The sequence below is a fragment of the Theropithecus gelada genome, chromosome 6 (genome assembly GCF_003255815.1).
Source record: "Theropithecus gelada isolate Dixy chromosome 6, Tgel_1.0, whole genome shotgun sequence".
In the NCBI taxonomy this organism is placed as follows: Eukaryota; Metazoa; Chordata; class Mammalia; order Primates; family Cercopithecidae; genus Theropithecus; species Theropithecus gelada.
In genome coordinates this window covers 66877851-66889654 of record NC_037673.1, presented here as the reverse complement: position 1 = coordinate 66889654, position 11804 = coordinate 66877851, and the positions used below count along the sequence as shown (strand labels likewise).

Genomic DNA, 11804 nt, shown 5'->3' with positions numbered 1-11804 from the left:
AAAAAAAAAAAAAAAAAAAAAAAAAAAAAAAAAAAAAAAAAAGAAGAAACAACTGACTTAAAGGTGTACGTTTTTAAATGTATCATCTGTGTGTGCCCCCTTTAATATTCTTATTTAAAAGTTAAGGCTGGGCATAGTGGCTCATGCCTATGATCCCAACACTTTATGAGGCGGAGGCGGGCAGATCACTTGAGATCAGGAGTTCAAGACCAGCCTGCCAGCATGATGAAACCCTGTTTCTACTAAAAATACCAAAAAAAATTTAGCTGGGCGTGGTGGCACATGCCTGTAATCCCAGCTACTTGGGAGGCTGTGGCAGGAAAATTGCTTGAACCAGGGAGGCGGAGGTTGCAGTGAGTTCAGATTGTGCCACTGCACTCTACCTTTGGTGACAGAGTAAGACTCTATCTCAAAAAAAGAAAAAGACCTGGCACAGTGGCTCACACCTATAATCCTAGTACTTTGGGAGGTCGAGGCAGGTGGATCACTTGAGGTTAGGAGTTCAAGACCAGCCTGGACAACATGGTGATACCCTGTCTCTACTAAATACACAAAATTAGCTCAATGTGGTGGCGGGCAGCTATAATCCCAGCTACTTGGGAGGCTGAGGCAGGAGAATCACTTGAACCTGGGAGACAGAGGTTGCAGTGAGCCGAGATCACACCGCTGCATTCTAGCCTGGCCAACAGAGTGAGAATTTGGGGGGGAAAAAAAGTCACTCGTCAGCTGTTGTTGTATAACCTTGGTATATTTGTATGTATCATGAATTCCTCATTTTAATGACCAAAAAGTAACAAATAAACAGCTTGTAATTTGTTTTGAGATCAGTTATGACTGTAATACTCTAAGCTTTTATGTTTTTTAAATTATGAAATAGTTGAAGAAAAAATATATAATGTAAATATAAAGTACTGGTATAATTTATGTTCTAAATAGCTTTCTTGAGATATAATTCACATGGTGTGCAGTTTACCTTTGAAAATACGCAAGTTGGCCGGGCGCAGTGGCTCACGCCTGTAATCCCAGCACTTTGGGGGGTCAAGGCAGGCAGATCACGAGGTCAGGAGATCAAGACCATCCTGGCTAATACGGTGAAAATATCATCTCTACTAAATATCCAAAAAAAATTAGCCAGGCATGGTGGCGGGCGCCTTTTGTCCCAGCCACTCGGTAGGCTGAGGCAGGAGAATGGTGTGAACCCAGGAGGTGGAGCTTGCAGTGAGCCGAGATTGCACCACTGCACTCCACCCTGGGTGACAGAGCGAGACTCCGTCTCAAAAAATAAAATAAAATAAAAAAGAAAATATACAAGTCAGTGGTTTTGGTTTTCACAGTTATGCAACCATCACTACGATTGTAGAACATTTTCATCACCCCAAAAAGAAACTGTTACCTTCATTTTCCCCACCCCTAGGCAGTCAGTACGCTTTCTGTCTCTATGAATTTGTCTATTTTCGATATTATATATAAATGGAAGTATACGATATGTGGTCTTTTGTGTCTGGCTTCTTTCACTTAGCTTACTATTTTCAAGATTCATCCATGCTGTAGCATGCATCAGTACTGCATTCCTTCTTATTGCAGAATATTCCATTGTTTGGTTATATCACATTTTATCCATTCATCAGTTCATGGACATTTAGGTTGTTTTTATTTTGGGGCTATAATGAATAATGTTGCTATGAACATTTGTTTGTGCTGTTTTTGTTTTTTGGTGTTTTGTTTTGTTTTTTTTTGTTTTTTGAGACAGAGTCTCGTTCTGTCACCCAGGCTGGAGTGCAGTGGCGCGATCTTGGCTCACTGGAAGCTCCCCCCACCAGGTTCACCCCATTCTCCTGCCTAAGCCTCCTGAGTAGGTGGGACTATAGGCACCCGCCACCACACCTGGCTAATTTTTTTTTTTTTTTTTTTAGATGGGCTCTTGCTCTGTCACACAGACTGGAATGCAGTGGCATGATCATATCTCACTGTAGCCTCAAACTCCCGGGCTCAGCAAGGCCACTTCCCCACCCCAGCCCAGAACGTTTTCATTACCCAAAAAGAAACCCCATACCCATTAGAATTCACTCCCTAATATCCTGTCGTCCCAGCTCCTGAGAACCACTAATTTACTTTCTGTGGATTTGCCTATTCTGGACATTTTATATAAATGGAATTCTACAATATGTGGCCATTTATACCTGGATTCTTAGCGTAAGTTTCTTAAGGTTCATCCATATTGAAGCCATATATCAGTACTTCGTATCTTTTGTTGCTGAATAATATTTCATCATACGGACATAGAACATTTTATCCAGAAAGGTGTTTGGGTTGTTTCCTCTTTGGGTTATTATGAATAATGCTGTTAGGAATGTTTGTTTGCAAAATTTTGTATGGGCATGTTTTCAGTTCTCTTGGGTATACAACTAGGAGTGTAACTGTTGGCTCTTAGGCTAACTCTGTGTTTAACTCTTTGAGGAACTTCCAAACTGTTTTCTGAAGTGGCCATACCATTTTACATTCCCACCAACAGTGTATAAAGGTTCTTCTTTCTCCACATTCTCTTCAGCAGTTATTGTTGTCTCCGATTATAGCCATCCTAGTTGGGTGAGAAATGGTACCTTACTGTGGCTTCAATTTGCATTTCCTAATGACTGAATGATGTTGCATCTTTTCATAAGATGCTGCTGGTCATTTATATATCTTCTTTGGAGATATATAAATTTATTTATATATTAAATATATATAAATTTATTTATATATCATTTATATACTTTTCAGATCTTTTGGCTTGTTTTTAATTGGGTTTGTCTTTATTGTTGAGTGTTAATAGCTCTTTATATTTTCTGGATAATAGGATATCATCATAATCTCTTACCTTACTGCAGTAGTTCCCAAATCTCATGTCTCACCCTGCTAAATTTATTTTTCATACAGAAGCTAGAGTAGTATTTTAAAAATGTAAAGTAGATCCCACCTCTTCCTTTAAAAGACTCTCCAATAGCTTCCAGACACACTTGGGTTAAAATCCAAACCTTTTACCCTGGTTTGCAAAGTATATCATGTTGTATTTCTTGCCAGTTTCTTTGCCTAAATCTCATTTCATGCTCTCTCTTCCTCTGCTCCAGCAACACTGGCCTCTTTTCTTCCTCTTATATACCAGGTTTATAGCTTCTTCAGGGCCTTGGCACTCATATTCTTTCATCTGGAAACCCTACCTCAGATTTCACTTGTCTGGCTTCTTGCCATTCAGATATCATCTTAAATTTCACCTTCCCTGTTCATTCTGGAAGTGACACCCCCTCATTCTCTGTCACTTTATCCCACTTAGATTCTCTGTGTAGCATTTGTCATTCCCTGATATAATTTTTCTTTCCTGTTTTATCTGTTTATGTCTAGTAGAATGTAAGTGCTGTGAGAGCAGGGACTTTGTCTGTCTTGTAGTCCTTGTATCTTGTATCTGTGGCCTTTAGAACAGTGCCTGGTTCAGAATAAATTTGGTTCAGAATAAGTTGGTATTTTGCCAAATGTTGAACATTAACAAGGTTTAACTCTGATAATGAGATAACCATTTTTATATATAAAGTCTTTTTGTAGATTATTTCCTTATGACTAAGAAGTATCATTATCAAGTGAAAAAGTATAAACATTTTAATAGCTTTTGATACACGCTGACAACTGGCTTTCCAGAATTCTTATTCCTATATGCATTGCCACCAGTACAATTTGAAAATGCCTATTTTACCATAGCTCTAGATAGTTATGGATCTTATTATTGATGGTTCTAGCAGTAATTTAAAAATATGAATGCACTTATGTGTTAGAATATAGTTGATTTGAAGGTTGATAAGGATGAAAAATTAGAGTTAAATTGTACTTAAACATTCCTGTTTCAGGTACTTGATAGAACTGTTATTAAAACCTAGTAGGTTTTTCAGTAGACTTTTGACTTTTACTGAAAAGTTGGGACTTTTTTTTTTTGAGACAGAGTCTTGCTCTGTCGCCAGGCTGGAGTGCAATGCAGTGGCACAATCTCTGCCTCCTGGGTTCAAGCGATTCTCCTGCCTCAGCCTCCCAAGTAGCTGGGACTACAGGCATGCACTACCACACCCAGCTAATTTTTGTATTTTTGGTAGAGTCGGGGTTTCACCATGTTGGCCAGATGGTCTTGATCTCTTGACCTCATGATCACCCCCCTTGGCCTCCCAAAGTGCTGGGAATACAGGCGAGCCACTGCGCCTGACCTTTTTTTTTTTTTTTGAAACAGTGTCACTCTGTCATCCCGGCTGAAATGCAGTGGTATAATTTTGGCTCACTGCAACCTCCGCCTTCTAGGCTCAAGCAATCCTCTCACCTCAGCCTTCTGAGTAGCTGGGACTACAGGCATGTGCCACACCTGGCTAATTTTTTTTTCTTTTTTGAAATGGAATTTCGCTCTTGTTGCCAAGGCTGGAGCGCAATGGCGCAATCTCAGCTCACCGCAACCTCAGCTCACCGCAACCTCAGCTCACCGCAACCTCCGCCTCCCAGGTTCAAGCGATTCTCCTGCATCAGCCCCCCGAGTAGCTGGGAGTACAGGCTTGCACCATCTTGCCTGACTAATTTTGTATTTTTAGTAGAGACCGGGTTTCTCCATGTTGGTTAGGCTGGTCTCAAACTCCCAATTCAGGTCATCTGCCTGCCTCGGCCTCCCAGAGTGGTGGGATTACGGGCGTGAGCCACCGCACGTACAATTTTTGTGGTTTTTTTTTGGTAGAGATGGGGTTTCACCATGTTGCCCAGACTGGTCTCGAACTCCTGAGCTCAAGTGATCCACCCACCTCAGCCTCCCAAAGTGCTGGGATTACAAGCATGAGCCTCTTGACCAACAACATCCAGATGTTTCTGTTTCTTTTACTGGAGTTTGAGCAGCAGTTGTTGGGCAGCGCCTTTTCCAAAATATTTGCCACAAATTCTAGCTAACTAGAGAAATGATCTTTACGTTTAGAAATATTTTTTGCATATATGCATTCATTAAAGTTAATTAATTAAAATATAAACATATGAACTTCAGCAGTGTTAGGAAATTCCACTTTCCTGAGCCTACATTTTTGTCTCTTGGAAATTTTTATCATTTAAAAAAATAAGCCAGCTGGGCACAGTGGCTTAGGCCTGTAATCCCAGTGCTTTGGGAGGCCGAGGTGCGGTGATTGCTTGAGGCCAGGAGTTGGAGACTTGCCTGGGCAACATGGTAACAGCCTGTGTCTGCAAGCATTTTCTTTAAAAATTAGCTAGGCACGGTGGCATGCGTCTGTTATCCTAGCTATTTGGGAGGCTGAGGCAGGAGGATTGCATGAGCCCAAGAGTTTAAGGCTGCAGTGAGCTATGATATACACCATTGTGTTACTGACCATGGGTTCTTCGACTCTCAATGCAATAGAAATTGTGAGGCCAAAGGAGTTTTCCCAAATAAGGCTTTATTGGACCATATGCCCAGGCATAGGGATGGCAGCACAAGAGAGAGAGAGTTTTCTGGCTGGCTCCCCGGAGGGAGTTGGAAAGGCAGTTTTTAAGAGGCTACAGTGGGAAAAGAGTGACTTTACGTATGTAGAAGCAGGGAACTTTTAGCACCTGTGCAGTTTCATAACATGCTTCTTCATGCCTGGCATGTCGCATTAACATGTTACATCTCCACCCCAGGTGTGATTTTTAGTATTATAATGAAGCTAAGTTAAGGATTGGTCCTTCTCTGGCCTTGTGTGTATGCTGGAAATAGAGCTAACTCCCTTGAGTGAGATTTGTGATGGGAGCTGCTTATTTTAGCTCCAAGGCATCATAATCAGTAGGTATGGCCCCTTGAGTAAGATTTGTGGTGCATGGTCCAAATGGTTTGGTTGGGGTCTCCGCTGGCCATGGGGCCTCCCCTGCACCAGCTTGCAGTAGAGGTCCTTGGGGTGGGGGATCGGGGTAGGGGAAGGAGACACTGAGTCCTGTCCCTACTCTGTCTGAACTGCACTCCAGCCTGGGCAACAGAGAGAGATGCTGTCTCTAAATAAACAAAAAGAACAAGCCACTGCTGATGGTTGGGTTTTCCAACAGCTTTAGTGTGTTTTTTTGTTGTTGTTTTGAGAAAGGAATTTTTTTCTTTACGTTTTTAAAAAGTAGAATCAGGGTCTTACTCTGTCTCCCAGGCTGAAGTACAGTAGCACAGTCGTGGCTCACTGTAGCCTCAATCTCCCGGGCTCAAGTGACCTTCCCACCTCAGCCTCCTGAGTAGGTGGGACTACAGGCACAAGCCACAACGCCCAGCTGATTTTTTAAATTTTTAATAGAGATGAGGTCTCCCTGTGTTGCCCAGGCTGGTCTTGAACTCCCGGGCTCAAGTGATCCTCCCACCCTGGCCTTTCAGAATGGTGCAGTTATAGGTGGGAGCCAGCCATTCCCATTCCCTGGCCCAGCCTAAAGTGGTTTTCTTTTCTTTTTTTTTTGAGACAGAGTCTTGCTCTGTCACCCAGACTGAATGAAGTGCAGTGATGTGATCTCAGCTCACTGCAACTCTGCCTCCCGGGTTCAAGCGATTCTCCTGCCTCAGCCTCCCAAGTAGCTGGAACTACAGGTGTGTGCCACCATGCACGGCTAATTTTTTGTATTTTTAGTAGAGACAGGGTTTCACGTGTTAGACAGGATGGTCTCAATCTCCTGACCTCGTGATTTGCCCGCCTCAGCCTCCCAAAGTGTTGGGATTACAGGCGTGAGCCACTGCGCCTGGCCTTAAGTGTTTTTAATATGTCATTGCCTTAAGCTAGCAATTCTTAACCTTTGTTCTACTGAAGCCATGTGGTTGAGATAGGCTCTGAGTCTAGCTCTTAACGTCTATCTTTTTGTCTTAGAAACCTAAGCAGAATGCAGATGACTAAGAGTAATGTTGTTGAAATAACACAAAATAGGTTATAACTTTGATACTCATTAGTAACAAATCTTTCAATACATCTTATGGTCTCTTTAGGTGTAGATTAGTAATGAAGTGGGAAGCCGCTGCAAGCTAGTATACGTGTAGGAAAAGATAGAAAGCATTGAAACCAGAAAAGAGGACATTTGGGCTAGATCTGACAAGAAAAACAAATGTTTTAGTATTAATTTTTGACTTTAATTTTTTTTTTAGTGAATACTGGTGTTTAATGGTCTCATTTTAATAAGTATGACACAAGTAATTTAAGGTCATATATTTTATTTGATGAAAATAAGGTATAGGCCAGGCATGGTGGCTCATGCCTGTAATCCCAGCACTTTGGGAGGCTGAGGCAGGCGAATCACCTGAGGTCAGGAGTTAGAGACTAGCCTCAACATGGAGAAACCCGGTCTCTACTAAAAAAATATACAAAATTAGCTGGGCGTGGTGGTGCATGCCTGTAATCCCAGCTACTTGGGAGACTGAGGCAGGAGAATTGCTTGAAACCGGGAGGCGGAGGTTGCGGTGAGCCAAGATCACACCATTGCACTCCAGCCTGGGCAACAAGAGCAAAACTTCATCTTAAAAAAAAAAAGAAGAAAAATCTTTTTTTAAATTAATTAATTAAATTTTTAAGATGGAGTTTCGCCCTGTCGCCAGCCTGGAGTGCAATGGCGCGATCTCGGCTTACTGCAACCTCCGCCTCCTGGGTTCAAGCATTTCTCCTGCCTCAGCCTCCTGAGTAGCTGGAATTAAAGGCATGCACCGCCACGCCCAGCTAGGTTTTTGTTTGTTTGTTTGTTTGAGAGGCAGTCTCGCTCTGTCCCCCAAGCTGGAGTGCAGCGGCGGGATCTCGGCTCACTGTAAGCTCTGCCTCCCAGGTTCACACCATTTTCCTGCCTCAGCCTCCCAAGTAGCTGGGACTACAGGTGCCTGCCACCATGCCCGGCTAATTTTTTTGTGTTTTTAGTAGAGATGGGGTTTCACTGTGTTAGCCAGGATGGTCTAGATCTCCTGACCTTGTGATCCACCTGCCTCGGCCTCCCAGAGTGCTGGGATTACAGGTGTGAGCCACTGCGCCTGGCGTAGTTTTGTATTTTTAGTAGAGTTGGGGTTTCTCCATGTTGGTCAGGCTGGTCTCAAACTTCGACCTCAGGTGATCCGCCCACCTTGGCCTCCCAAAGTGCAGGGATTACAAGCATGAACCACCGTGCCCAGCAATGTTTTTAAATTTTTGAAATTTAAATATTATTTTTTAGAGACAGGGTCTCACTCTGTTGCTCAGGCTGGAGTGCAAGGGCACATTCACAGCTCACTGCAGCCTTGGCCTCCAGGGCTCAAGCAGTCCTCTCACCTCACCTTCCCGAGTAGCTGGGACTGCAGGGATATGCCACTGCACCTGGCCATTTTTTTATTTATTTATTTGAGGCAGAGTCTCGCTGTGTCACCCAGACTGGAGTGCAGTGGTGTGATCTCGGCTCAGTGCAGCCTCCGCCTCCTGGGTTCAAGCGATTCTCCTGCCTCAGCCTTCCAAGTAGCTGGGATCACAGGTGCCTGCCACCACGCCTGGCTAATTGTTTGTACTTTCAGTAGAGATGGGGTTTTGCTGTGTTGGCCAGGCTGGTCTCAAACTCCTGAGCTCAGGTGATCCAACTGTCTCGGCCTCCCAAAGTGCTGGGATTACAGGCATGAGCCACTGCACCCAGCCTGAGCCACCGCACCAGCATAATTTTTTAATTTTTTATAGAGACAGGGTCTCATTATGTTGCCCAGGGTGGTGTCAAGCTCTGGGTCTCAAGTGATCCCCCTACCTCAGCCTCCCAAAGTTGTGGGATTGTAGGCATGGAAACCTTAACTGCAGCCTAATAGTTGTTTTCTTTGGGATAACTTTTAAACTTTTAAGTTGATTAAAACACTATCAACTTAATTTCTGATCATATTTTATTGAATAAAATAAGTAAAATGTGAAACAAAATGCTTATTAACATCCATATAAAGCTATCTGTATATAGCTATCTATATCTATATAGCTATTTTTTTTAACTTCCTTTATTTTCCTTACAGGGTTTCAGACAAACTCAGAAAGAAGGAAGGTGCTCACATTCCTTAAATTAAGGAGTAAGTCTACCAACATTATCAAAGTGAATCCTACTTTTGTAAAACTTTATGGTTTGTGGAAAACAAATGTTTTTGAACACTTAAAAAGTTGAAATGTTAAAAAGTTGAAAGGTTAATGTAAAACAATCAATATTAAAGAATTTTGATGCCAAAATTATTAGATAAAAGGTTAATCTACATCCCTACTAGAATTCTCATGGTGTCAAAGTATCATTGCCCCAAATACTTAAGTGGTTGGTTGTGTGGAATAAACATACTTTCACAATAAAGAGCTTTAGGATATGATGCCATTTTATATGACTAGTAGGCAGACCAGCAGACATGTTTTTTTATTGTGATACGAGATAATCTAGGCATACTGCACTGTACACTCTGACATATGAAGTGCTCTAGTCAAGTTTAACTGGTGTCCACAGAGGACATGGTTTAACTGGAATTCGTCAAGCCTCTGGTTCTAATTTCTCATTTGCAGGAAGTGCTGGCATAGAGCAGCACTAAATGATACCACTAAAGAAACGATCAGACAGATCTGGAATGTGAAGCGTTATAGAAGATAACCGGCCTCATTTCTTCAAAATACCAGTGTTGGGAAAGAAAAAAGGAAGTGGAGTGGGTAACTCTTCTAGATTAAAAGTTATGTAATAACCAAATGCAATGTGAAATATTTTATTGGGCCCTATTTTGAAAAACCATCTGTAAAAGACTGGGGTGGGGGTGGGAGACCAGCACGGTGGTGAGGCAGTTGAGAAAATTGGAATGTGGATTAGATTTTGAATGATACTGGATAATTATTGGTAATTTTATGAGCTGTGAGAAGGGTGTTGTAGTTTATAAAAGACTGTCTTAATTTGCATACTTAAGCATTTAGGAATGAAGTGTTAGAACGTCTTAAAATGTTTAAAATGGTTTAACAAAATGTGATGCGATGCATATGTGGCAAAATGTTACAGAATCTAACTGGTGGACATGGCTGTTCATTGTACTGTTTTTTTCTATCTTCTGTATGTTTAAAAGGATATAATAAAAATATTTAATATTTTTTTTAAAATTAGCTATGTATCTGTGATTGTATTTGTTTTTTGCATATTATTTTGCCCTTTGGCCCATATTTTGATATGGATGCCACCATAGCGTTTTGTGTATGTGCATGTGTATTCCCACTTAATGTCACATTTTTCGTATCTTTACATATTCTTATTTTTGTTTATTTTTGAGACAGAGTCTCACTCCGCTGCCCAGGCTGGAGTGCAGTGGCGCAGTCTCAGCTCACTGCAACCTCTGCTACCCAGATTCAAGAGGTTCTCATGCCTCAGCCACGTGAGTAGTTGGGATTACAGGCATGTGGCACCACACCCCGCTCATTTTTGTATTTTTAGTACAGATGGAGTTTCACCATGTTGGCCACGCTGATTTCAAACTCCTGACCTCAAGTGATCTGACCACCCCGGCCTCCCAAAATGCTGGGATTACAGGCGTGAGCCACCGCGCCTGGCTTCTCTATTTCTATACATAGCTTTTCACATATTATGTTTATTGTTTATATATTGTTTATATCTGTATTTCCTCTTTCATTAGAAGAAAGGTACTACATCTTATTCTTCATGGTGTCTACAATATCTGGCAGTTTTTGGAAGTCGAGGATGAACTTAGAGCATAGATTGGTGGGATTGTCAAAGAAGAGAGCAAATGGAAGAGAAATGTCAGTTATTTTTGGATCAGTCTTTAATTCATCATGACAGGTTAGGCATTAGTTGTAATTCTTGCAAATTTTAAAGAAGACTTAATAAATCCTACATTAGGTAAATGGCTTTGAAAGTTGAGTTCATCATAATGGTGTTTGACCGAGGCCCTATTTATCTTAATATCGAATAATGAAGCGGCTTCCCCCTTAGATATAGACAGAAGACATCAAAGCCACCACACTACCTGACTGGACTTATCCTAGTAATAAAGTCAAAACTGAGCTAGTTCTCTGGCTTTAACTGTAACAGTTGTCCTTGTGGTTGTAAGGAATCTAGATGAAAATTACATGGTCTGTTCTAAGCCATAGCTGTACCTACATTCAGAAGACAGGCACAAGTTGCTGTGTTTGAAGAGATCCTTCATTAAGGGATCAGACAGAGATTACTTTGAGACATCTAAGTTTAGCTTTTCTGCAGGTTTGCCATTAACAGAAATAAACTACAGAGTTAACTTTTTTTTTGTTTTTTTGATACAGTCTCACTCTTGCCCAAGCTGGAGTGTACTGGCATGATTTCGGCTCACTGCAACCTCTGCCTCCCAGGTTCAAGCAATTCTCCTGCCTCAGCCTCCCGAACAGCTGGGACTACAGGCATGTGCCACTAAGCCTGGCTAATTTTTGTATTTTTAGTAGAGACGGGGTTTCGCCATGTTGGCCAGGCTGGTCTCGAACTCCTGACCTCAGGTGATCCACCCGCCTCAGCCTCCCGAAGTGCTGGGATTACAAGTGTGAGCCACTACGCCTGACCCAGAGTTAAGTTTTTAAAAATGTTTTTATGAACTTAAGTCTTGTGTTGTTTGAAATAATGGATTCAATTTAGACATCAAATTCCAAAAGTTACTAAGAGCAGCTGGGCACGGTGGCTCACACCTGTAATGCCAGCACTTTGGGAGGCCAAGGCAGGCAGATCACCTGAGGTCAGGAGTTCCAGACCAGCCTGGCCAACATAGTAAAACCCCGTCTCTACTAAAAATACAAAAATTAGCCGGGCATGGTGGCACGCGCCTGTAGTCCCAGCTACTCGGAAGGCTGAGGCAG

General features: G+C 42.0%; 1 protein-coding gene across 5 annotated transcripts in view; it reads left to right on the top strand.

Moving 5' to 3' along the window:
- SMN1 (survival of motor neuron 1, telomeric) overlaps positions 1-10072 on the top strand; it is a 33739-nt gene extending 23667 nt beyond the window's left edge. For 2 of the 5 annotated variants that reach the window (XM_025389223.1, XM_025389221.1), the window contains 2 exons: positions 8972-9025; positions 9498-10068. In XM_025389223.1, the coding sequence (XP_025245008.1) occupies positions 8972-9022 (51 nt within the window). In that variant the 3' untranslated portion in view covers positions 9023-9025; positions 9498-10068. Of the gene's footprint in view, positions 1-8971 lie in introns of all 5 variants that reach the window. The other 3 variants (XM_025389224.1, XM_025389222.1, XM_025389225.1) reach the window with 3 other exon arrangements.
- The last annotated feature ends 1732 nt before the right edge of the window (positions 10073-11804 follow it).